The sequence below is a fragment of the Artibeus jamaicensis genome, unplaced genomic scaffold (assembly GCF_021234435.1).
Source record: "Artibeus jamaicensis isolate MK-2021 breed Jamaican fruit bat unplaced genomic scaffold, CSHL_Jam_final contig_519, whole genome shotgun sequence".
In the NCBI taxonomy this organism is placed as follows: Eukaryota; Metazoa; Chordata; class Mammalia; order Chiroptera; family Phyllostomidae; genus Artibeus; species Artibeus jamaicensis.
In genome coordinates this window covers 53,836,127-53,861,793 of record NW_026521871.1, presented here as the reverse complement: position 1 = coordinate 53,861,793, position 25,667 = coordinate 53,836,127, and the positions used below count along the sequence as shown (strand labels likewise).

The window sequence follows — 25,667 nt, the reverse complement described above, 5'->3', positions numbered from 1 at the left end:
CCACCAGGTCCCCAGTAGCAGGGCACTCGAGAAGCAGTCACACCTTGATGTTTTGCTCCCTTTCTCTCTCCCTTCCCGACCCTCTAAAAATAAAATCTTTTTAAAAATAAAATGATTTATTTTTCTATTTATAAGAATATAGATTTAATGTAGGAAATTTAGAAAGTACAAAAAGTATAAAAGAGAGTAACAATACTTCGAGATGTATTCTTTTAGCTATTTTTCATGAATTTGTGTGCATTTAAGAATTGTTTACTATTTAGGAACTTTCCATTTCACTATATTGTAAGTATTGTTCTTTGTCAAGAAATACTTCCATGTGACACCACTGCTTTGCGGTATCAGTTTGGCTGTTCTGTGCACGATCCGGAGACCATCCGCCTGTGTTACTCCCCTGGTCTCAGCGCCTGAAGGCGGTTCCTGGACGAGTCCAGGCTGTGCTGTTTCACACAGGTCTCAGTGCGCAGAGGTGGCTTTCTCACTAAAGAAAGTCCAAAGTAATCTAGCCATTAGTTTCAGAAGCTCCGGGTGTTCGGGTATATATTTAGATTTTAAAGTTTAAAAATAAAAAGTATCCCCATGTCTTTGCAAGTGCTAGTTTGATTCAAATTTTTGTTCATATCTTCCGTGCTATTATAGGAAAGTCATTATACGTTTCAGAAGAAAATCTGAGGTAATGATGGCGTTCTTGTTCTGCCCTGGAGGAAATAGGAGGTCCTAGCAGTGTGTGTTTCCATGGACCCTCGCGTTAGTTTTCTGCTGGAACTGGCAGAACGTGATCTGGGAAGACTTAAATCTTTTGCCCCAGTACAGCCTTTTCTGATTGCTGTACAGTATACTTCTAGATGTGCAGATTTACTGGGAAGTTTAGGTTTCATAGATTGGGTGTCTTTAAAAAAAAAAAGAAAAGATTTTATTTATTTATTTTTAGACGGGGGCGGGGGGAGGAAGGGAGAAAGAGAGAGGGAGGTCCTGACCCAGCCTTGAACCGGTGACCTTTGGCTCTGTGGAAGGGTGCCCAACATACTGAGCCACACCAGGCAAGGCACGGATTGGCGTTAGTGATCCGGATTCCCCTACCAGGTCTAGTTAAAAATTAATACTGAATTTTCCCCACTTTGTGTAATCTTTTCCTTCCTACGATGTGAATAGCTGCAGTGTAAGTCGAATCAAAGCCAACACAGTAGCCCCCTTTTCTGCGATTCTGCTTTTCGTGGTTTCAGACACTCGCGGTCAACCGCGGCTCGAAAATTTGAGATGGAAAATTCCACCTCACTTTATCTCATCGTGTAGGCAGCGTATCATTTCACATCACCACAAGGAGGTGAGTACAGCACCAGAGATTTTGACAGAGACCACATTGACGTGACTTATCACAATATATTGGGATAAATACTATAAAAATAAGGTTTAGAAAAATGGAAAAATGAACAGCTTACTAGTTTTCATATACTTTTACCAGGAGTTAGCCTTTGAGAGGTGTTTGGCAAGCTCTATTTTCTTTCTTAAAAAAAAAAAAAAGAGGAAGAACAGATTAAAAAATATATATTTTATTAATTTATTTTTAGAGAGAGGGGAAGGGAAGGAGAGAGAGAAACATCAATGTATGGTTGCCCCTCACGTGCCCCCATCTGGGGACCTGGCCAGCAACCCAGGTATGTGCCCTGACTGGGAATTGAACCAATGACCCTTTGCTTTGTAGACTGTGCTCAATCCACTGAGCTACACCAGGCAGGGCCCAGTTAGATCCACTTTTGAAAATCTTCTCAGAAGTTAATTCCTAAAAAAAAGGACAGATAGTTCATTAAAGAATAAAAAGCTTCACATACTTTAAAGTCATAATTTTGTGAACTTTTGTGCTTTGCATATTTGCATTTAAATTTTCAACGGTTTATTGAATGTGTGCATGCTGATTTTTTCTTGTATGGTCACCATTTAATTATATCAGATTGCTTTTAAAATTTGTTTTTTTCTTACTGACTGTGTTTTATCCTGGATCAAATCGATAGGGAGATGCAGAGTAGCTTGGATTCCTCAGATGGATAAAGCATGAGTTTAACCTGTCACTGAGCGAATCCACTGTATTCGGGGTAATTTTTCACCTTCCCCATCGGACCCAGTGAGTCAGGTCCTGACCCACACCAGTTTCGTGCTCACAGGAGGGTACTGAGACCCCCCGACGGTCCTGCGTAGGTGCAGCTCCACAGCCCGCTGTCTTTGTCTCTTCTCAGGCACAACTTCTGTGCTGTTCCTCTTAGGTCCCTTTTCTTTCCCCCATTGTCCCGTTTCCTATTCTTAAGGGTTCCAGTAACAGTGACTTGAGGATTTCTTATGCTTGCTTACTTTATTAAGTAAATGGTAATCTGTGTATACTTGCACTTTGCATAGAAGGAATTCACATTTAGGAAGTGATGGTTATATCCCAAACATGATTTTCCCCTCTGACTCGCCATCATTTTGTACAGCAACATGACAGACAGACCGTGATGTAGAGTCACGTCCCTCACGTTCGTTGTGTTGCGTCGGTTTGACCCCCACGCTCCTCACGTGGCTGTGAGACCGAGCGTTTGCTTCGTGATACCTCTGTTTCTGGGGGAGAAAATCTTTGCTTGTCTTTACTGATTTTTTTCTTCTAAACTGCCATGGCTTCAGAAACCAGATGTTTTTGTAGAATTAAGTTTAATATAAACATATAAACATTTTGAGGTTTTTTTTTTTTTCCCAGGCAGGGATTTTATGACATACTGAAATTTTCGGACTGTAAGATGCACCGGACCATAAGACTCACCTAGGTTTTAGAGGAGGAAAATAGGGAAAAAATGTTTGGAGCAAAAAATGTGGTAAAATAATTAATAACATGAATAACATAGGCCACCGCCCCCCCACCCCACAGTGAGCCAGGCACGCTCACATTTGGACTAAAAGACACATCCCCATTTCCTCCCAAATTTGGGGGGTGCATCTTATAGTCTGAAGAACACAGTACTTTTGGGTGATCTGAGATGGGCTTTTACTGGGCATTTTCATTCAATCCTTATAATAGTTTATTCTATGTAGACAATTTCCTTATCTACAGGTTGGGTAAAAGTAGGTTTACAGCCCTGGCTGGTGTGGCTCAGTGGATTGAACGCTGGCCTGCGAACCAAAGGGTCACCGGTTTGATTCCCGGTCAGGGCACGTGCCTGGTACAGGCTGGGTCCCCAGTTGGGGGTCTGCAAGAGGGAACCAATCAACGTGTATCTCTACCTGTCTTTCTCCCTCCCTTCTGCTCTAAAAATAAATAAAATCTTTTAAAAAGTAGGTTTACAGTTGTTCCTATGGAAAATAATATAATAATTAATCAATAATAATACAAGAATAAACTCTGTTTTCGGGTACTCACAACTGTAAACCTGCTTTTGCCACATTCTGTATAAAGTTGGGGATGATGGAGGTTAGAGAAGATCGGGGCCCAAAATTGCAGATTCAATAAAAAGACAAATCTAGATCCAACTATAAAGTATGTGTATGTTCTTTGCACAGTTCCGTGAAGCCTGGCCTGGTAATTTCTTTCAGGCTTTTTACTTGGTTTTTAAATACTAGATGTTGCCACATATATCATGACTCCTGAACTCCATGCGGTCAGGAGGCACAGCATCCAAAGCAGATGCATGACCTTGCAGTACAAGGAGGGTGAAGGCCTGGGCCACCGTCCTGTGGCTGTCCTGTGTTGCTGTGATGAGAGAGGGTCTGTGCCCCACGATCAGGTTGCAGCTTCAGTAGCAGCTCCGTTTCGGTTTTAGAGTTAATATTGTCTGCTGTTTTCTTTGTTTTTGTCTTTTTCTTTTCTCTTTTATCCTTTCAGCTTTTCTGCTTTCCTTTCTGTGTTTTTAAGAGACAAGTCAGAGATACATTGTTCAAGAGCAGCATTTTTTTCAAATACCTAATATTTATGTAGCTGATGCAGCTTCACCAGGGGTTCCCTTTGTTATCAAGTTCAAGAGAGACCGCCTTTCCGAGTGAAATTTTGTCTTGAAAGTGGATGCAGTGAAAATGCACCGTGAAAACAATATGAATGTCATTTCCAAGGAATCGGGGTTGTGTGTTGTGGATTGTTATAGTGTCCATCTGTGGAAAGTTCCTTTCCTTTTTAAAGCTAAGTTTAATTCTTCCTTTTTGGACTGTTATTTATGTTTCTTTAGCAGTAAAATTCACTTGATCTTTTAAAGGGTAGTGTCTTCTCACTCCTTGTAAGTTGGGCCAGGCCACCTATCCACATGAATTCCTACCTGGTCTTCGACACTGTGCTCTGGGCTGCCGTGACTCTCTTCCACCCCAACAAGGACTCTAACTGTTCAGCTTTAGACCAAATTTTGGCAAGGGGACAGGGGTCAGGTTTGATTTGTAGGGGGACAACTTGGTGACCGTTTGGAGAGCCGGGTGAAAGACTGCATCAGAGAGCTCTGTGAGGCTGGTGCAGCATCCAGGTGAGGGAGAGGGTTTGCGCCAAGACACGTGGGGATCAGTGAGGGAGAGCAGGCCCTCTCCAGTCGTGCCGACGATGGGACTAATCACAGAGGTTGTCATTACCGAACACTTCCTGTGTGCTGGATACAGTAACCACTCCATAGATCTGCCATTTAACTCGCATAACAACTTCATGATTATTACAGGTCTTAACACTTTTATTTTACAGATGAGGAAACTGTGTCATGGAGAGATTACATAATCTGCCCAAGTTGGACAGATCTGGCCAGCTAGACAGAGGAAGAGCCAGGGTGGGCAGTCGGGCAGTCTGATTCTAGAATCAGTAGTCTTGCCCATTGTGCTAGTTTGAGGGTTTATGTTTCTAAGCATCAGACTACCTTGTAAAGCAGTGTGCAACAGTCGGTGGTCAGCAGTCATCTGGATCCAGGGTCCACGTGTACTGTCTCGTTAGAGTACCCTGAAAGAGTTTTCTGAAGTTGCTGAGATTCTGTGATTTGAGCCCTGGCCAGGTGGCTCAGTTGATTGGAACTTCATCCAATGCAACGAAAGTTTGTGGGTTCAATTCCTGGTCAGAGCACATACCTAGGTTGCGAGTTTGATCCCCGGTCTGGGACTATATGGGAGGCAACTGATCGATGTTTCTCTTGTCAATTTCTTTCTCTCCCTCTAAAACCAATAAACATCCTTGGGTGAGGATTTAAAAAAAAAAAGATTCCGTGATTTGCTATACAGGGAATCCTTCCTATGCATGGTTCTGATAGGCATAAATTTCTGTTTCTGTGATTTAGTTAAAGGACACTGCCCTGTAATAACATGTATGAAAATTGACACAATATGTTACATGTGACTGGTCCCTGCAGATTTTGAATTTTTTGTTCCGTTGATCTTTGTGTGTGCACTTACACCAGTACCATATCGTCTTGACTGCTGTAGCTCGTAGTGTGCTTTGAGATTGGGAAGTGTGACTCCTCCAACTGTGTGTCCTACTAATTTCCGTGTTAGTGTGCCTATTCTGGCTGCTTTGAACTTCTGTGTTTTAGAATTAGCTTGTCAGTTTCTGCAAAGAAGCCAGCTGGGATTTTGATGGGGTTGCATTGAATCTGTAGATGAGTTGGGAAGTATTAACATCTAACATATTGGGTCTTCCCACCCATGAACATGGGGTGTCTTCCAATTTAGACCTTTTCTTTCACCAGTATTTTGTATTTTCCAGAGTATAAACTTTATACTTCTTTTGTTAAACTTTATTTCTGAGTATTCTTTTTGAGGCTTTCATAAGCGGAATTGTTTTCTTAATTTCATTTTTGGATTATTCATTGCAAGTATTTGGTGCTCTTTTCATATTGGCTTTGTTGAATTTAAAACTTCCAGGAATCAAGGATCTTCTTACTGGCTTGTAATTACGAGAAATGGAGGCTTGTATTGTAGGGCACTCTTGCAAAAGCTTTATTTCAGTGTTGACCTTCATGCATTTGTGGTGAGACTTTGAGCTATTAGTGATGGCTTTTTAGGCCACTTAGTTGTTCTGAGCTGGTGACTATATATGACACTTTCATGGTCAGTGTGACTGGTTTTCAAAAGTCCTTTCATTCATACCATTTTTTTGTTTTCTTGGTGTGAAGAGCCAGAAGAGCCATAGTTAAGAAGAACAATAAGATTTTTGTGGTTTACCAAGTTGCATTAGAGGAAGTCTATAAAAGGATTGTTGAGTCAGCTTGTAGATTAAAAACCAGTCTATTAGCAAGACAGGAACCTCTTTTTTTTTTTCAATATGTTTTTTTAATCCTCACCCAAGGGTACGTTTTTTTAAATTGATTTTAGAGACAGAGGAAGGGGGGCGGGGAGAGAGCAAGAGCAAGAGAGAAAAAGAAACATCAATGCCAGAAACATTTGATTGGTCGCAAACCCTCAATCTAGGCATGTACTCTGACTGGGAATCAAACCTGCAGCCTTTGGTGTATGGGATGACCCTCCAGCCAACCTAGCCACTGGCCAGGGCAAGGCGGGAACACCTAAGGCAGATTAACTAAAGCATCTTCTTGCAGATGCTTTGGTTAACCTGTAGTTTAGTGTGAGAAGTGTTGAAGCTCTGACTTTCATGATTAAATCTTAAATCACGCAGGCATGTTTCTAGTAAGTATATCAGAACTAGTTGGACTATGTTGAAATGAAGTTTGAAAACAGTTTTTAATTTTGTACCTTCTTCTCCTAAGAGATGGTTTTTATCAGAATTGAAAATTTAAAATTGTAAGTCACAGGCAGCCCCTTAAGAAAAAGAAGGAATAGAAAAATTTCAATACATTTTACATTGTAAGGACTCATCATATTTCAATTTGTGTGTGTGTGTGTGCATAAAATGAGTTTTCCCCCATGGGTTGTGGTAAAAACAGAAAAATTAAAGACCTCAAGTAGAAAAATGTGCAACATGTTTTACTTTACATTATTTGTTTTTACCATGTTTCTGGAACTGGGGTGAGCGTTGGTGAACCCTGAGATCACTGAAAATCCTTGTTCTTGAGCTCACGGTTTGTAAAGGGTAACAGGCGCATAAACAGTAGTTGGTGGTTGTGGACTGGAAGCTCTGCAAGGCGGGGGCTTTCATAGAGACGGAGATAGTGGAACTAACTATCCACCTTGAAAAGGTGGAATAGAAAAATGGCATTTTAGTTACTGAACAAGAAAGAATTATTTTAGGCCCTGGCTGGTGTAGCTCTGTGGATTGAGCACTGGCCTGTGGACCAAAGGGTTTCAATTCGATTCCCAGTCAGGTCACATGCCTGGGTTGTGTGTGGGCCAGGTCCCCACTGTGGGGCATGCGAAAGGCAACCACACATTGATGTTTCTCTCCCTCTCTCCTTCCCTTACCCTCTAAAAATAAATAAATGAAATCCTTTTTTTTTTTTTAAGAATTATTTTAGGGTTGAAGAGGAAGAATTAACATAAATTATTTCAGATTCAGGGTACTGATGTACTTACAAACTCAAATTCATGTTACAGTGGTGAGGAGATGAAGGGAGGTTCTCAGCTTCTATGACAGCTTTTCCTCTTCCCAGGACACTCTTTCCTTCTATCAGAACTCTGTGTACTGGAGTTTGTTTCCTGCTGGGAACTGTCCTGCCTGGTTTCAAAAGCTGTAACCCCTTGTGGCTAAGGCTGAGTAAAAGGACCTTGGGACTATAAGCCACTATGCAGACAAAGCTTATCTTCCTGGTAGGGGTGCCGCCTCTGCCCCTTTTACTTCACCCTGCTTGGCCCTGGGCGGATAACCAGTTAGATAATGACAGGTAAGATTTCGCAAAGGAGGGACAACCTAAGACAGGCTTGGTTGTAAAGGGGCCCTCAGGGAAAGACTTGGGGGGCTATAGAAAAAGAGGGTGATGGGCCCTGGCCCCTTGGCTTTGACATAGCCTGAGTCCTTATTCTGTCTGCAAGAAGTCTCCTAATCTCTTAGCTGCCTTACTCCCCTGGCTGATTTAAGCCTGAAACAATGCTGGAGGTGGGTGTGGCCCTGTGCTGGAAAGGGTGGGTTCCCTGGGGCAATCAGGCCTAAGAAAGAATGCGTAAAATCTCAAGAAACCTACTTTGCTTATACCCTCCATTTAAATGATAAGGGTCCAAGCAGGAAGTGAATTTGTTCCCAAAAGTTTTATGGCCCTGACTCAGACCCTCAGAGTTCTTTGAATGTTATCTATTGTTTGATCATTTCTGCCTGACAATGATTGATGAGCTTTCCATATACACCCAGTATTCCTATGCAAATTGAACCCAATAAAAGCTTGTCAAGGCAAGGGTCAGGGCACTCTACTCTTGAGAGTAGTCAAGGCTCCCTGAGGGGCTCTCCCCTTGAGAGAGTGGCTGTGCTGCCCCTTTTTCTCCACAGGACTTGGTAGTCCATGTGAATTTGTCTCGTCTCATCCATAATGCCGTGGACACTGGGCCAGTGTCGGAATCAGTTTCCTTTACAGATTATATTTTGTGATTGTGTTACTGTCCTCACTGAATTTTGGGACCTATTTGGAGTCCAGGGTAGGGTGGGGAAGATCTGGGGAAAGCTTTATGCATTTCAGAGGCTTAAACTCTATTTTTGTCTGCAGAAACTTCAGGCTCTAGGCCAGTTTTGTTTTTTCTAATTTTTATTTATTGATTTTGAGGGAGGAAGGAAGAGGAGAGAGAGAAACATCGACTTAGTTCCACTTATCTGTGCATTCATTGGTTGATCCTTATGTGCTCTGACCAGGGATTGAACCTGTAACCGGGGTGTATTGGGACAACACTCTCACCAGCTGAGCCACCCGGCCGGGGCCCAGGCCAGTATTCCAGCGCTAGTCTTTATCTGTCTGTCAGTTGGCTTTGTTACTATCTTTTTGTTTTTCTTTTATGTTAGGACGACATTCACTTTTGTCGTAAGAGCTGTCAGAGAGTTGGCCCATAGACCAGAAGAGATTGTTGGCCTTATTCCTTAGGAATCTTTGCTGTCTGTCCTCGTGTTTACAGCTTACATCAGGCACCCGGAGGCAGTTGATTCTCACATGCATTCACACACACACACACACACACACACGCACGCACACTCGCGCGCTCTCTCTCTCTCTCTCTCTCAGGGTGATTCAATCTAAGCAGCACTCTCAATCGTTTTGTATTTCTGAGTGTTTTAGAGCAGAGACGGATCACTGACCACCTAAGCAGGAGGCACTGCTTGGACACGGGTTGGAGGTGCATGCCCTCTGTCCCAGAGTGTGGCTGTGGCTCCTTACTCGACGGTAGGCAGACGGAGAGAAGGCATATCCATGTGCTTTGTGCACCCAGATGTGTAATATATGACGAACAACGGCTTTTTTTAAGAATTAAAAAAATAGGTGTGGTGTGAAGTTAATAGAGGATGGATGCTAATGGATGACAGTTTTTGTTTCCTCACTAGACATCGAAAGAGATAGCTGTTGGGGGTGAGGTCAGTAGTGGTGGTGGTGAGGGGAGCTAACTGGTTGCCAGCCTTCAGGATCTGGCTTGTAATCTTTAACTCGAGATAATGACTTTTCAAATGAGACTGACTGTGAGTGATTAGGGGGCCCTTTTCCTGTTGCTTTCCTCTCCCCCCCCAACCCAACCCATCTTGGTTTATTCTAAATGGGAAGGATGGTGGGTGAGCATGGATTTAGAACCAGGGAGTGCAGTTTGGGGCTATTTCATCTAAGTTCTAGGAGACCAGACAAAGTCTGTTGCAGAGAACACTTTTTAAGTGACTAGATTGCTTGTGCTTACTAAATCCTTGGAAAGAAGTGCAGTAATACTAAGACTTTGCTTTAAAAAAATCCCCCTTTCCCTGCATCTTTTTTTGCGCTAACCCTTCCCGATCTGGCATTATGCCGTGGAGCAAGAGAAGTCCTTATTGTTGCCTGTATATGTACTATACAGGCAACCCATCTTCTGCCTGTCAGTGTTGATGTCTTTTAATCTGTTTGGGGACTGGGAGTTGGGCTGTGGGCTGGGCTGTGGGGTTGCAGGTGGAGGTGGTGGGAGAGGGTTGATACTGCCTCCGATCCTCAGTGTGTTTAATGATCCTTCAGTTCTGCCTCAGCTTGTTCTAAAAAAAAAGTCACAAGTTATTTAACCTCTTAAGTGCCATGGTGTCCTTATTTTAAACGGGGATAATAATACACCTACATACTAGAATATGTCAACATACTAATTGGATTAACACGTGTAAAGTGATGAGAATGTGGAATATACGCACTCAGTCGATGCTGAGGTGCCGCTAGAGAGGAATCCCTGTTTTTGCATTTGAATCAGACCCAGGGTAGGGTCAGTATTTGGGACTAGAATATGAATTTTAAAGTTTTACAATTAAAAAAATTGTTACGTTGATTTTTTTAAAAGGCATTAAGTAATTGTGAAAGACTTTCTTTTTGTTCATTTGTAGTGGTATACCAAAGAAAGGGCAAAATTCTGTAGAGTAAGTGATTTTTTTAGAGATGGTCAATATGTGAACTGACTTTTCTCCCTATGATTTCTTTTTTCCTTTTTGTTGCCCAAACAGTAAACATAGATCTGGTTTCCTAGGTTATCTCAGCTTGTAACAAAAAGCTTTTTGATAAAGTTTGCTGTTGGATCAGTAGGATGAGATCATTCCTTCCTAAGTAGTTTGTAATGTCTCAAGTGTTTGTTGAAACAAAAGCCTGTGGGGTAGGCTAGGGCACAAAGAGCCTGGCTCTGTGGTTTGGGTCAGGGCAGGAGTGTGAGTTTTCTGTGAGATAGAGTACCGCTGATAAGTAGGGGAAGGTGAAAGGCGCTGGGCAGGGCACCCGTGCACTCTGGCTGGCCACGTGCAGGAAGAGATCACAATGATAAAGGGGCTCAGGATACACTTGGGGTTGGAACCTGGGTGCAGGCCTCCACTGAGGTGCGATGGAGTCACTGAACACAGCGTAGCTCTTCTGTGTTTCCGTTAGTGCATCTCTGATTAAAAATATAAAAGACACTTTGAAACTAGAGAGAGGTGGGTGCCACGGAATTGTATGCTTTAAAATGTTTGTTCTGTAGAGTTTACCTCAATGAAAATATTATTTAGGACAACTGGGAGGGAAACTGATATACTTTCTGTTTGTACCAAATTAAATTGTACACTTAGGAACTTTAACCAAGGCTTCAGCTTCACATCATGGATATTGACTATGCAAGTATTGATAACTAAATAGGAGATGAAACTCTGTGTTAGGTAGGCATGGCATTAAAAAAAAGATAGCTGTTCGGTGCTATTTCTGATAGGTGGATATGGCTGGACTAATCTCGTTGACCCTGAGAAAACCAAAGCATTCTAACCTAGTGTAGGAATTGGTCAGAATTATAATGCCCCTTATCTGTCACTTGCTTTGGGCCGTAGGACTGAGAGGAAATCCTGGTTCTAGTTGATACTCAAGAGTGACCTTGAACAAGTATCTTTGTTAATCCCTTTGGCCTTGTTCTCACTTATAAGATGGGGAGGTTGGATTCAAATGCCCTTTTTAAAGCCTTATGATTCAGTTGGGAATGTTAGCTCCACATTGCTAGTTGTTTTGTTTCCCCGAACATGAATAAGGCCTTATTAGAGTTGGTGGCTGTCGTTTGTGAATCAGCGAAGTTGAGTTGGTTTTCCAAAGTACCAGTGCTAGGACTTCAGGTTGAAGCTTCAGTGGGGAGCCAGTTTTCAGTGCTAGTCTTTTTTTTCCTTTTTTTAAAGATTTTATTTATTTATCTTTAGAGGGGAAGGGAAGGAGAGAGGGAGAGGAATACCAATGTATGGTTGCCTCTTGTGCATCTCCTGCTGGGAACTGGCCTGCAACCCAGGCATGTGCCCTGACTAGGAATCAAACTACGATCCTTTGGCCCGCAGGCCCGCGCTCAATCCACTGAGCTACACCAGCCGGGGTCAGTGCTACTCTTCTACAGACCTTCCTCCAAACTTGCTCAGTCTCTTCAAGGAATTAATTGTACAATAGTTTGTGTGAGTGAAGTTTTAGGTCCTCGATCAGAGAGTTGGAAGTGAATACTGGTTGTTCAAGGCTGGTGCCCTAACTGGGAATCGAACCTGCACCCTTTGCTTCGCAGCTTGGTGCTCAATTCACTGAGCCACACCAGCCATGGCTCACTTTACTCGTTTTAAAATGTGAGAGGAAACTAGATAGTTTAAGGTCCCCCCTTCCTCTTTTATTATTTTGTATTTTTATGCACATACTTCTTTTTTCTTTTATTAAATTTATTGGGGTTAATTGGTTAGTAAGATAAATTTCAAGTGTACAATTCTATAAATACACCGTTTATTGCATTGTGTGTTCACCAAAGCTGTCACCTTCCGTCATCATGTATTTGACCCCTTTTACCCTCTATAACCTCTTCCCCCTTCCCCTCTGATAACCACCATACCATTGTCTGTGAGTTCTGTTGTTTGTTACTTGCATTCTGTTTTGTATCCCACATGTGTGTGGAATTATTTGATTCTGGCCCTTTTCCATTTGACTCACTTCACTTACTTTATGCGTGTGTTTCACTTGAGCTGTGAGGCAGTGACCGTTCTGACTCAGGACAGCAGGAGGTGTTACCAGTCTAAGCGCTTTAGTCAGAGAGGAGAGCGCTCTGTTTTCTCCAGATGTAGCTTCACATGGGCTCAGAGGTTTCTTGCCTGCTCTCCTGAATTCCCGGCATGCCTGCTGCCTCCAGCCAGTGTTGAGCAGGTGGACCCGTGTTGATTGGGGATGCATTTTATGTTTCTGTTTCTTCAGGGAAATGGTAGATTCATTGTAATGTGACGAAGCTGTACTGACGGCGTGTTGTTAGGTGGGGGCGGAGCTGTGAGGAGTGGAGATAGTAAAGCTGACAGCGGACCGGCTTGTCTTCGTTGTGGAGAATGTTATTTTTGTAGTTTGGTTTTTCACTGTCTTTAGTTTCAGCTAATCAGTTTGTAGCAGTTGTATGCGTGAGTAATGACTGGTTAAAATGAACCGCCAAAGATCATAGGACTTACACGAATTACTCTAACTGCAAATCTGAATCTGAGAAACTGTGTCGGAGAAGTTCGTCTACGGAGGCGAGAAAGACTGTTACCTTGTGACCCGCTCCTTGACTGCAGACTTTGCCGTTTTTTAATCAAGAAGATGGTTTTATAGAAAGATTAAGATTCTTTTTGAAAAATATTGCCCTGGCTGGCATAGCCCAGTAGATTGAGCGCGGGCCTGCGAACCAGACGATCGAGGTTCGATTCCCAGTCAGGGCATGTGCCTGGGTTGCAGGCCAGGTCCCAGCAGGGGACTCACAAGAGGCAACCATGCATAGATGTTTCTCTCCTTCCCTTCCCCTGTAAAAGATGAATAAATAAATAAAAAAAAGAAAAATATTAAAGGCAAGGGAAACAAATTTTTGCATACTCCCCGAATACAAGTGGATGACACTCGCCCGATGTGTTCAGGCAGCCATCCTGTGTTTGCGACGATATGTCCATTTGGTTCTGGTGTCTTTGGGACAGAGTGTCCTGATGTAAAGTGACTTGGTCGGGAACATACCTGTGTCCTGAGGACCGGTTTAAATTCCTGTTTTGTGCGGATTGACCACGTTTCCTGAGAAACCCACTTGACTGGGCTGTAACGTGAGCATAGACGATCGGGTCTTTCGTGGGAATGGCTGGCCATTTACAAGGAATTCAATCCTCTGTGAGTCTGACAAAGCAAACTGAAGCCTAAATCTTTAAGTAGGTGGCGAAATGGGTGGAACACTAAACAGGTCGGTTTTGTGTTTAATAGTAAAATTTTGGCCACAACACTTGAATTTAGTATTGTGATCCAGTGTATCAATGACATGGTGCGGTTCCATTGTAAATAGGGGTAAGCGCTCAGGAGGAGAGGCCAGGTGAAAGGCGTGTAACAGGCCTTTCTCTTCCCATGTATAGACTTTGCTCTGCATTTCTAATGATCAGCACACTGCTTTTTCTTAAAAACTGTGTCAGTGTGTACATGTCTAATCAAATTAGAACTTTTTTTAATGTAGTGGGCGGCACTTAGTATTAGACCAAGCCATATGAAAATGAGTTTTTATACGTCAAAAACAGTCGAATATTAGTACTTTCATATGGTTCCACCTAATAAGTATTCAGTATATTTTGTTGACCTGAACAATCAAATCAGAGTCAAACAGTAGGCTGAAAAAAGACTTTGTAGATAATCCTTTTTTTTTTAACAAATCAAGCGAGGTGACTTGTCTAAGATCTTATATCCAGCTCTGACAAGTAGAGAGGAGCCAGACGACCTGCCAGGGATGAATTATTTAAATGTGATTTATTGTTAAAAACTTGGGATTTTCTTCTTCTCGTAGAAATAAAGTCATAATCAAAAACTATGTATTTGACCATGGGCTTAATGCCCATGGTACTCTCCATAGAAATGATCACAAATGCCCTTTTCACATGATATGCTTACATAATATATAATACTTTCAATAAACTCCTTAGAAATAAGGAGGGTAGTAGAGTAACAAATTATATAAAGTTTTATGTACTGTGTTAGTCTTTTATGAAATGCAAAGTTTCTAATAACTTCAGCCATATTTTACTGATAGGAGTCCGAATGTGAGAACCTGTGCAGTCATAGCATTTCGGATGGATGTCTGTGAGATTTTCAGAAGCATTTTTGTAGAAGTTTAAGGTCCCTCATGTTATATGGGAAACTCTATCTTGCTGCCTTTTGTGGTTTTTAACAAAAGAACCTGGTTCTTCTATTAACTGGTATAATTTTTAGAGACTGTCGATCAGCTTCTGTATTTGCAAAATGAGGATGTTAGACACCTAAGATCCTTGTATTAGTTGGGTAATTAATGCTATCTGCTGTGACAGAATCTAGCATGTCAATGGCTTGACACAATTAAGGTTTATTCCTTGCTTCCTGCAATGATTGAAGGATTCTAGTTCCTTCCATCCTGGTGTCTTGGAGTCCTCCACTGGCTCCTTTTTATTTATTTGGTTGAGAGCAAAGAGCACCGGCAGGGAGGAGCTTATTTAATGCGTTGTGGTGAAGCGTGTTACTTCATCTTGCATTCAGACCCAGTCAAGCAGTCTCAACTCATAACTGCAAGAAGCTAGGGAATGTCTTTCGGAATACGCTGGGGGAAGAGACAAGGCTGGGAGCTTGAGCGCGTCTCTGCCCCCCCTCCCATTCAGCTTGCATGGTGCTCGGTTCCGAATTGAGCACCAAAGTCTTTCTCTTATTGCAGGGTATGGTTTGTACCTTTGATTACTCAGAATTTGCTTCAGAATTCTTGGAAGGAATTTAGTTTGGAAATTTTGTAATTTTAGTTTGTAAAACTCTTTGGTACTTGCTCCATTTAGAAGTTGTTGTTGTAGTCCCTCCCCCCCCCCCCCGCAAGATAGTTATATCGTGTTATTTTCTTTTGTAATTTCATTTGTGGCTTAAACCTCTTTTATCTCATCTGCCTTGCTTATTTTCGAAGGATTAAAAATGCATTTATGGCAAAAGTCATCCAGTGCTTGTACCAGAAATACAGTTGAATATTGAGCATAGCCAGCCTCCAAGCCCCTAAGCCCCCAAGCCCTCATCCACCCTTGTGCAGTCCATCAGCCCACTAGCAGAAGGGAGAACAGACCAACCTTTTCCTCTCTTTTAAAGGTCAGCACATGCAGACTTGCAGGCCAATAGAGAAGCACATTCCAGTGAGGAGGCAAAGTTCTCTTTGCCTTCTGCCCACTTAAGATTAAACTTCAACAGTCAGCAAAAGCCTTTTAGCTTTGATTTCAAAAGCTGCTGTTTTAGAGTTAACCCCACCCCCTTCCCTTTCCTCTACAGATACAGTACAATACACCCTTAACACCTAAGTATAAAATACAGTTCCTCATGGGCCCGCCCGTGTTAGTAAATCCGATGAGTGTTCTAAGCGTCAGTATTAAATGCATTCTTTTCTTAAAACATGTGAGATCGAGATAAGGCCACAGTTCAGGTTGCATTGTGTTGGAATCAGTGCTTTCTTGCTGGTGCCCTTCCAGCAACCCTCCCCCAGCAACTTTACTTGTCTTCTTTTTCCTCATTGTTAGAAAAATGTAAGTCATCTGTACCACATATGGAAGGTCATTCAGCTTTTAAAAATTTTACTGCTTGTGGAAAGGTTAATTTTGGACAGTTGTTTCTGGATCTCATGCATTGCCATCAGCCTGAGACTTTTCATTTTTGCTGTAGGCTGATTTTACTGTTATTTGGGTACTGGGGCCTTCCTGCGATGCTGTGTTCATTTGCCTTTTTTTTTGGACTCTGCACTGAAAGTTCATTTTCAGAAAGGGTGTCTGGAAAAATAAGTGTTTTGGATTGACTGCTTGTTTGAATTTGTCACTTGGTCCTCATTTGATAAATGTCAATAGGTTGGGTATAAAATTCTAGGTTTAGAATTTCAGTTTTAAAAGGCATCACCCTATGGCTTTCTGGCATTTAGCGTTGAAGTTAGAAATCGGAAGACAGTGTTTCTCATAACTTAGTACTTCTTGGGGAGTTCTTGTTTTTTGCTTTTCTACCTCCTGTTTCAGTCTCTCTGCTCCATCTATCATCCTTGCATCCCCTGCCCTTCCTTTTTGCTGTGATTTTTTAAAAGATTTTTATGTATTTATTTTTAGAGGGGAAGGAGAAAGAGAGGGAGAGAAACATCAATGTGTGGTTGCCTCTTGCATGCCCCGAACTGGGGACCTGGCCTGTAACCCAGGCTTTTGCTCTGACTGGGAATCGAACCAGCAACCCTTTGGTTTGCAGGATGACACTCAATCCACTGAGCTACACCAGCCAGGGCTGCTGTGATGTTATATGTACCTTTTTGTATGGGAAATATATATGCAAAATTTAAATAATAATAAAAAGATAAATGTCTATGAGTCTGGCACCCACTATACAAAATTGGACTTTGCTTAAGCCCCTTGTTTGTCCCTTCTGTGTTTGTTTTCTCCCCAGAGTGCATCACTGTCCTGCACTTTGTGCCTTTCCTTGTGTGTAATAACCTGAGTACAAATGTATGACTCCTTTTAACACCATGCAACTGAAATTCGTCCACGTTGATGGGTGTGTCTGTAGTTAATTCCTTTTCAGTGCTGTGTTGATTTCATCACATTCAAATAAAATTTAACCTAGTCTCTGTTTTTAGATGGTTGTTATGAATAATGCTGCTCTGACATCCTGGTGCAGAGATGCACGAGCTTGCCTAAGACACATGTCTAGAAATGGCATGTCTGGGAAGGAGACATACCAGTTCTACCTTACAGACGATGACGCACTGCTGTCTACAGTGACTGTGTCTATATGTACAGCAGTGCGGGAGAGGTCCCACTGCCGCCCCTCTTTTCTGACACCTGGTGCTGTCTTTTCATGTTAGCAGTTCTGGCTGTTAATTTATTGGATCTTAAGTTACCTTTCCCTGAGGATTAGTAAAGTTAAGTACTTTTCATATGTTCCTTGGCTGTTTGGATAGTTTCCTGTAAGAGGTGGCTGTTTTGTTTTTTGATTTGCAGGAGTTTTTCTATTTCCCGTATATGACTCCTTTCTTTTTACATATCTCAGATATCTTCTTCAACCCTGCGATTTGCTTTGCATTCTCTTAATGTTATATTTGATTGGACATAAATTTTGACCTTTAATGTAGTCCAATTTATCATTTTTAGCTATTTATGGTTAGTAATTTGTGTGACCTGTTTAAGAAATTCTTGCTTACCCCACGATCATGAAGACGGTCTCCAGATTATCTTCTAGAAGCTTTATTGTTCTATCTTTCACACTCAGGCCTGCCCTCCACCTGGAATTGATTTTTGTGTACAGTGTGAGATAGAACCCAAGATACATTTCCCCCAATAATCGAATATCCAGCTAACACAGCTTTCTCTCTCTCTCTTTCTCGAGCATCATTTATTGATTTTGGAGGAAGAAGAAATGGGGAGGGTGGAGAGAGAGCGAGAGACAGACAGAGAGGTAGAGACCAACACAGAGGCAGAGACATCGATGTGGGAAAGAATATCAGTTGGCTGTCTCCTGCGCATGCCCGGACCAGCAGTCGAGCCCACAGCCTCCCTGTGCACCAGACAGTACTCCAACCAACTGACCTGCCCGGCCAGGGCGACATGGCACCATTTAGAGAGACAGTTCTTTCCCTACTGCTCTGCGGTGTCACATTTGTCACAAACTGTATGCATATGTAGTGCTTGTGTTTTGGAACTATTCTCTTGTATTGGCCTCTTTTTTAAAATTAAACTTTGTATTTATTTTTAGAGAAGGGGAAGGGAAGGAGAAAGAGAAGGAGAGAAACAGCAATGTGTGGTTGCCTCTTGCACACCCCCTACTGGGGGTGCGGCCCACAACCCAGGCATGTGCTTTGAGTGGGAATCGAACGGCAACCCTTTGGTTCACAAGCGGGTGCTCACCCACTGAGCCACACCAGCCAGGCTAAAATTAAATTTTTTATGTTGAGATAATAATAGATGTACATGTAGTTGTTGAGATTGGCTTCTTTCTTGATGATTGTGCCAGTATTACAGTGTCGTTAGCTGAAACTCGTGTATTGAGTTGTTCAAGCTTGTATATTCTACCAGTTTTTGTCTATGTGATGTGCCAGTTACTGAGAGAGGTGTATCACGGTAGCTCCCTCCGAAGGAGGACTCATCTCTTTCTCCTCTGTACTGTCAGTTTTGTGCATTTTTAAATAGCTGTGGTGTTCTGTATATCCAGGGTTAATTTTTAATATTGGCAAATCTTTAGTGAATTAAACGTTTCGTTACTTTGTTTCTACTACAGATTTTTTGCTTAGAGTCTGTTTTGCTTGGCATTTGCATGCCTACACCAATCTGGTGTGCATTTTTGTTACACAGCTGGTCCTTCTGTAGTAGATGATGCTGGTGTCCTGTCTAGATTCCCTTTACCAGCTAGTGCACACTCTCCCCCTGCACCCTGCATTGCTGTGAGTGTTGGTTGCCAAGGGCAGCAGCAGATAGGAGGCACCTCCCCCAGAAATGCCTGGGAAGTTACGTCCCTCCTGTTCACAGGGCCCTCAGCCAATGACTGCCTGGGGAGGGTTACGAAAACTCAGCCTCGTTGCCTCCTAGTGGCACCGACTTTGTGGCACCTACCTTGTTCCGTGGTTGTGCTTCATAGCTTCCCTGAGAGGAGGTGGAGGCTAGACTTCAGCTAAAACCACAGTTTTGCTTCCTGTCCCTCTCACAGGTTTCTCCTGAGGGCACTGCCTCAGCAGATCACTTGTGGAAGAATCCCTGTCTCAGGCTCTGCTTCTAGATCCAGAGAACTGGATCTAAAGCATCTACCATCCAAACGAGGGAGGACCCGATCTCTTTCTGTGTTAGTTTTACAGATCCTGTTTTTGTTTTGTGTTTCGTTTCAGTGAACTTCACTTTTAATGTATTAGATAATCTGGTGATTAACTCAGGAGCTCTCAGTTGTGGATGCTGTACAGAATCAACTCTTAAAAACTGAAATTGCCTCCTGGCTGGTGAGGCTCAGTAGATCGAGTGTTAGCCTGCAAACTGAAAGGTCGGCAGTTCGATTCTCAGTCAGGGTACATGTGTGGGTTGTAGGCCAGGTCCCCAGCTGAGCGTCTATGAGAGGCAACCTACTGATCACACATTGATGTTTCTTTCCCTCTCACTGATATACAATAAGGTATGACACACTGTGGCTCTGAACTTCAGAGAGAGACGCACTTTGCTTCATGGACAGGTTTTTCTTCAATAACATAGTTCCAGAAGCTAAGAGCTGACCAAGTGTGAGTACGCTTCCCTTTATCCAGCTTCTCCAGCACTAAGTCATCTTAGAATCATGTAATTTATTATTCCCGACAGAGACGTGTGAACCGAGACTGTAGTTAATGTTTTAATACTTGTGAAAGTTTTAATATTTGATACAGGGATGTTACCATTGGCGGTGGCAGCTGATCCCTTGAATAAAAAGCTGTTGGTTTCTGCCGTGTTGCATCATGTTGTTGTGCTTTTCTGAAAGCAGAGGGCTATTTTTATTCCTTGGCCTAATAATGATAAGATGGCCAGCACTGAGTGCCGGCTTGTCAGGCTCCTCCTCCCTGTTGGCTTTCTGTTCAGGATGGCTCAGGCGTCAGCTGTGTTTGGAAGGAAGAAGAAATGAGGCGAGTAGTCTAAGTTCATGATGACTCTTCAGACTCTAGTCTGCTTATTTTTCTTACTCTGAAGAGTTTTTGTAGTTTTGGCACCGCCGATTCATTTCAAACTAGACATGTTTTTTATTCGCTTCTGTTGTGCCATTGAGGAACTGTTTAGTTAGCCCCTTTGTTTTGTTGGCTCTGCCACTTTGGCCTGTCTTTTGTGTAATGTACCGTATTTTGCCCTGTATAATGTGCACTTTTTTGCCTAATTTTTCGAGGGAAAAATAAGGGTGCGCATTATATATGGGTAGTGTTAATTCCGTCTCTATATAAATGTTTTTAATTATTTTATTTATGGTTATGTGGTAAAAGTGTAACTAGAAGGCAATAATGATATCTATATGCAAAATATCCTTTCTAATACAAAAAACAAGTATCTAAATATGAATAAAAAATTGAATTAAAAAATTAAAATGGACAACTTTGAACAATAAAAAATGGGGACAAAATAAAATGAAAGATTTTATTTTTCCTGGGCCTTGGCTGGTGTGGGTCAGGGGATGGAGCGCCGGCCTGTGACTCAGAGTCCCAGTTCGATTCCCAGTCAGGGCACATGCCTGGGTTGCAGGCCACATCCCCAGTAGGGGGCACATGGGAGGCAACCGCACATTGATGTTTCCCTTTCTTTCTCCTTCCCTGCCCTTCTCTAAAAATAAATAAGTGAAATCTTTTCTTTCCTGAAAGTTTGGGCCCAAAACGTGAGTGTACTTATACACGGCAAAATATGGGTAATACCCTAAGAGAAGGTATACCTATTGTTTAGTCATGGTCTTTGACCTTTAAGACCTAGTAGTTTATAGGAGCTGCTGGTATGCAGGGTGGGGCAAAAATAGGTTTACAGTTGTGAGTACATGAAACACAGAGTTTGTTTATTTATTTTTATTTTTATTGTTGACACTATTACAGATATCTCCCATTCTTCCCTTTGCCTCCTGCTACCCAGCCCCTGGCTCGCTATTTTCGTATTATTATTTATTAATTACTTAATAAGTTATTCATATGAACAGTTGTAAAGCTGCATTTGCCACATCCTGTGTACAGCTAACCGCAGCACAGCTCAGCCTGTACCTGTTAGAGTGGAAGTACAGGTGATGTGCTGTTTGTTAGTTCTGAATGGCGCCGGGAGAAGAGATTCAGGGAATCAGAGAAAGGGTGGTAGGATGTGGACCTCGGTTCTGAAATGTTGACAAACGGGGGAGGAAAGAGAACTTGAAGTGTGGAGAGCAATATCGGCAAGGGGGGGGGAGAAGAAACTTTCCTCTACCCTCAAGGTTCTTGTGGCTGGTCTAATACCAAGGAGACCTGAGACAGACTAACAAAAGAAAACAGCCGAATGTAACCCATACGCGTGGGAACCCTGCACACGCGAGAGAGTCAGAGGCAGGAAGGGAGAATGGGCGTCTCAGACGTCTACGCCAGGGGTGGGGCGATGCACCTGGAGGTGACGCGGTAGGAGATCATTGGAAGGCGAGCGCATGCTCAGTAATTATTGGTTTTCTTTGCCATATAAATAGGTAAAAGGTCATTTCTGGTGTTCAGTCTTACCTAATTTAAGTTCTTCTAGATAGTTAAGGGGATAGCAGCAGTTTCTCTTGAGTCCTCAGGGTTTCGGTTACCTTTACCTCGCAGTAATCCACATACCACGGAGGCACATGTTAGGGTGGCTTATTCTGAACCCCTGCGAGGGTATACGGTGGTAATGACTGTGACATGCTTGTAAAATGGCAGCTGGCCCCATGTGGCTAAAATATAGGGAGACCCTACGTGGAACCCTGCTGGGGGTTGTGGTAGGTTATAGGCCTGGATCATCTAGGATTGTGTGATTTTGATATCATACTAAGGAGTTTGGATTTTTTAAAAAAGATTTTATTTACTTTTTAGAGAGAGGGGAAGGGAGTCAGAAGGAGAGGGAGAGAAACATCCATGTAAATGTGAGAGAGACACATCAGTCGGTTGCCTCTCCTACTTGCCCTGACTGGGGACCAAGCCTGCAACCCAGGCATGGGCCCTGACTGCGAATTGAACTGGTGATCATTCGTTTTGCAAGATGATACCCAACTGAGCCACACCAGTCAGGACTGGATTTTCTTTTTTAAATAGGCATTGGAGTTCTTTTAAATTTACTGGGGCGTTTTCTTGGTGTTAGAACTCTTCCCAACTGCCTTCATTCTTTTAAGAAGAAAAGATAGGGCAAAAAGAAGGGTTTTTTTTTGTTTGTTTGAAGTATAGTGATGTTATATCAGATAAAGGCAGAACTTGTTAAATTCTAAGATTTTGCCAGTTTCGTCACACTCCGCTTCTGTTTCTGGCTCTGCTCTTGGCCAGATCCTCAGTTCCAGCTCCATTTATAAGGGATTTGTTGACTCTGGTTCTCTTTTTTGTTAACTGCTAAAGCAAGGGAATTGGATACTAGATTATTTGAACTGGTGGTTTTAAACAGGCCTTTAGAGAGTTTAAGTGGTTAGAAATTTTTAGATAGGTGTGAGCAAACTCTGATTTTCTTCTTTTTTTTTTAGTCTTAGGAAGAATACATGGGATGAAGAGTAAATTTTTTAAAAATATTTTCTTTTTTTCCAAATTTGGGGGCATTAGGTATTGAGAATCTTAAAACTCACTCTCTCTTTTTTGTGAAAAAAAAAAAAAAATTGAGATGAAATGGAAGATTCGGTCGTCAGGCTGGTTGCAGCAGAAACCTAAGTGCTGTGTCATTGCCGTCTCCTGTCCTGGCCCACATACCCGGACTTCGGGACTGTCCGCATCACATGGCCAACAGTGGGAGGTAGCTAGTGTGGGTTTTCTTCTTGGAGAAATAGATTGAAATCCACTTGGACAGAAATGTAGCAGCAGGCAGGTGCCTCTTCAGTGCTCTGAAATGTATTCGGTCAGGACTGCACACAAGCTGCCGGGATAGTTGGTCAGGACTGCACACAAGCTGCCGGGATAGTTCCTGTGAGTGAGCTTGGCTTTCTGCCTCTTGCTGCAGGCTTTCTGTATGTGAGTATGTCTGTGCCTGTGTATGCAGGGTTCTTGTACTCAGAGGACAGGGCTCCCTAAAGTAGCAATGGGAACAGGAACTCTGTTCTGGGGACCACACAGAAATAAAACGTATCAGCGGGTGATGGCCTCAGCTATTCTGGCAATCGAGGGCTCTCTTTTGCTGATCAGTCCCATGAGGAGTGGGACAAATGATGGTCAGGAAGGCGTTCTGGTAGTTTGTGATAGACAGCTGTTGTCCTTACAGTGTGTAGGGAGGCGCCTGGGGTAGAAAATGAGTCCGCTCTCCAGGGAACTTGGAGTTTATTGCTCAAGGTAGTCAATATGTTGCTAAATTGCCATTCCCTAGTCTGGTTCTGGGGGAGAGCAGAAGTTCAGGTTAGCTGATAAGGTGGCTCTGAGCTGTTCAAGGTGGTGGCCAAGTCCCTCAGAGGTCCTTAATAAAGATGTGGTTTTGCTAAGAACAGAATGCAGTTTCGATTGAATGTATAAATCAAGCTTTTCTAGATAATTAAATTAAGAGCAGAACATAGTCTCCAAACAAGGTTAAGCTTGATGTGTGATAGGCCTCTGAAAAAATCTCATTAAAACAAAGGAATAAAGTGCCCATTTAGCAAGTGAGAGCTTGCCAGGCTAAACTCTCATGTTGAATATGGCACCTTTATGGTGCAGGCTGTCCCCTCCCCATGTCAGATTATAAATGGTCTTATAATCACATTGGGACTGGCCGAGATGCTGGGTTTTTTTCCAAGCTGAGAAAAGCACTGCCTTTGGGTCGCAGCACTCTCGCTAACGTCCTGGTATAGCAGCTTGGTTGTCATGCAGGAAAAAAAGTATTGAAGAAAATATTAGCCCGCGTATCTTTCCACTTCTGTGTCTCGTCCATAACTCACCCCTCGAATCCCGCCCATCCCTAAAAACAGGACAGATTATCAAGTACAGAGAAAACTTAATTGAGCATTATAAGCCATCTCCTACCTTTTAAGAATTATTAAACATTTATTAAGTTGGTTATTTGGAACTCAGAATGCATGTCCCTTAGATAACAAGGTTAGAAATGATCATTTTGTTTCTAAACTAGTCCAGGTCATTGAGAAAACCATTTCTTTCTTCTAAAATTATGAGGCGGTATTTTGAAAGATGTCGAGCTTGCCCTTGGCCACTGTATTGCCTCTCCTTGCCCCTCCTCGGGCCCACTTGCCCTCTTCCAACTTTGATGCCTTTTCCAGATCGGCTTTCTCCCTGAAATGCTCCGTGTCGCTCCATTATTTTTCTCCCTTTTCACACTAAACCCAGAAACTCAAGACACTTCCATTGGAATTTCTCAGTGGGATCAGGAGGAAAGTTACTTGATGAGAAATAATTCACACTAACATGGTCCATCTATTTTAACCCTTGCCCCCTTTTAAATTGTGAAGTAGGATTCCATACTTTTTGAAATTATGCTATCTCAAATGCATCTTGATAGAAAAAAATATTAGAATGTTATGAACAGCGACTGAGTATGTTGGTGGGAACTAGGCTTCTGTTCTTCCTTTTCATGAGTTTTCTTCCTCCACCTTAGCTCCCCGGCAGCCCCCGGGGGCGGGTTGTTGGTAGGGAGGGCAGAGGCAATGACAGTCCATTTGCAAGCGAGATTGCGGATTTCTCATCAGAAGGAATGAGCACAGATCCCAAGTGACTGACTACAGATAAGGTGACTGACCTAAAATTTCAGCAGGACCTCTAGGAGCTTAAAAAGTTGTCTATACTTTGTGTATTTAAATCGGATATGAACAGTATTTAATCTCTTTAGACCTAGAAAATATTTTATTTTTAGTTATTAATTCTCGCATTTGTGATCTAAAGTAAACCGTACAACAGAGAAGGTGCTTGTGACCTCATCATATATTCTTACACACTCTTTCTGAGTGCACAGCTATAAATAGTAGGAGGGCAGGCAAGAGACCAGAGCCCTCTCCTGTGCTGCATCATCATATCTTGTCATTATCCGTATGCCTCGCTTTACCTGTTTTCACAGCCCTTCTAGATAGGATACCAGAGAGTTGCACTTCAGACGTGCAGTCAGAACGAAAGATCAGATGTCCAAAGTGCTATGTTGAAAACTGTGCTCCTGGCGCCGGGTTAGGTAATACAGGGCTCATTTTCTGGCGGAGTGTTGTTAGCCAGCGCTGGGTGGAGTTTCTTCCACTCGAGTCAGATTTGCTCAAACAGGGCCCCGTGCACTGATGAGTTGGTTTTTCGGCTCTCCCTTTGCTAAAAAGCTTTTACTAAACCTGAACCCAGTTGTGACTGAGAGTACTTGATATATATAAAATACTTCATTACTTTAACAACGTGAATTCACATTCACATCAAGGATCTATATGACGTGTATTTATTTCTAACTTAAGTGATGAAACTGAATTACAAGTAGCTTGTAGAATAATCAAGGTAGGGGTCAGATAACTCTCCATCCTCATTTTGTAGATGAGGGAACTCAGCCCCAGAAGGTGACTCACTGGAAGCCACAGTGAGAGTCAGAG

At 42.5% G+C, this 25,667-nt stretch overlaps 1 protein-coding gene across 18 annotated transcripts in view; it reads left to right on the top strand.

Moving 5' to 3' along the window:
- The window catches only part of MAP4 (microtubule associated protein 4), a 142,966-nt gene that overhangs the window by 11,536 nt on the left and 105,763 nt on the right, over nt 1–25,667 (top strand). Inside the window, exon 1 of one of the 18 annotated variants that reach the window (XM_053669150.1) lies at nt 1,137–1,324. The exons of 15 other annotated variants lie outside the window; for them this stretch is intronic. Coding sequence is in view for 1 of the 3 variants with exons in the window: in XM_053669146.1 (XP_053525121.1) it covers nt 23,141–23,142 (2 nt within the window). In the remaining 2 variants the exon portion in view is untranslated. Of the gene's footprint in view, nt 1–1,136; nt 1,325–22,935; nt 23,143–25,667 lie in introns of those variants that run through there. 2 more of the 18 variants (XM_053669149.1, XM_053669146.1) reach the window with 2 other exon arrangements.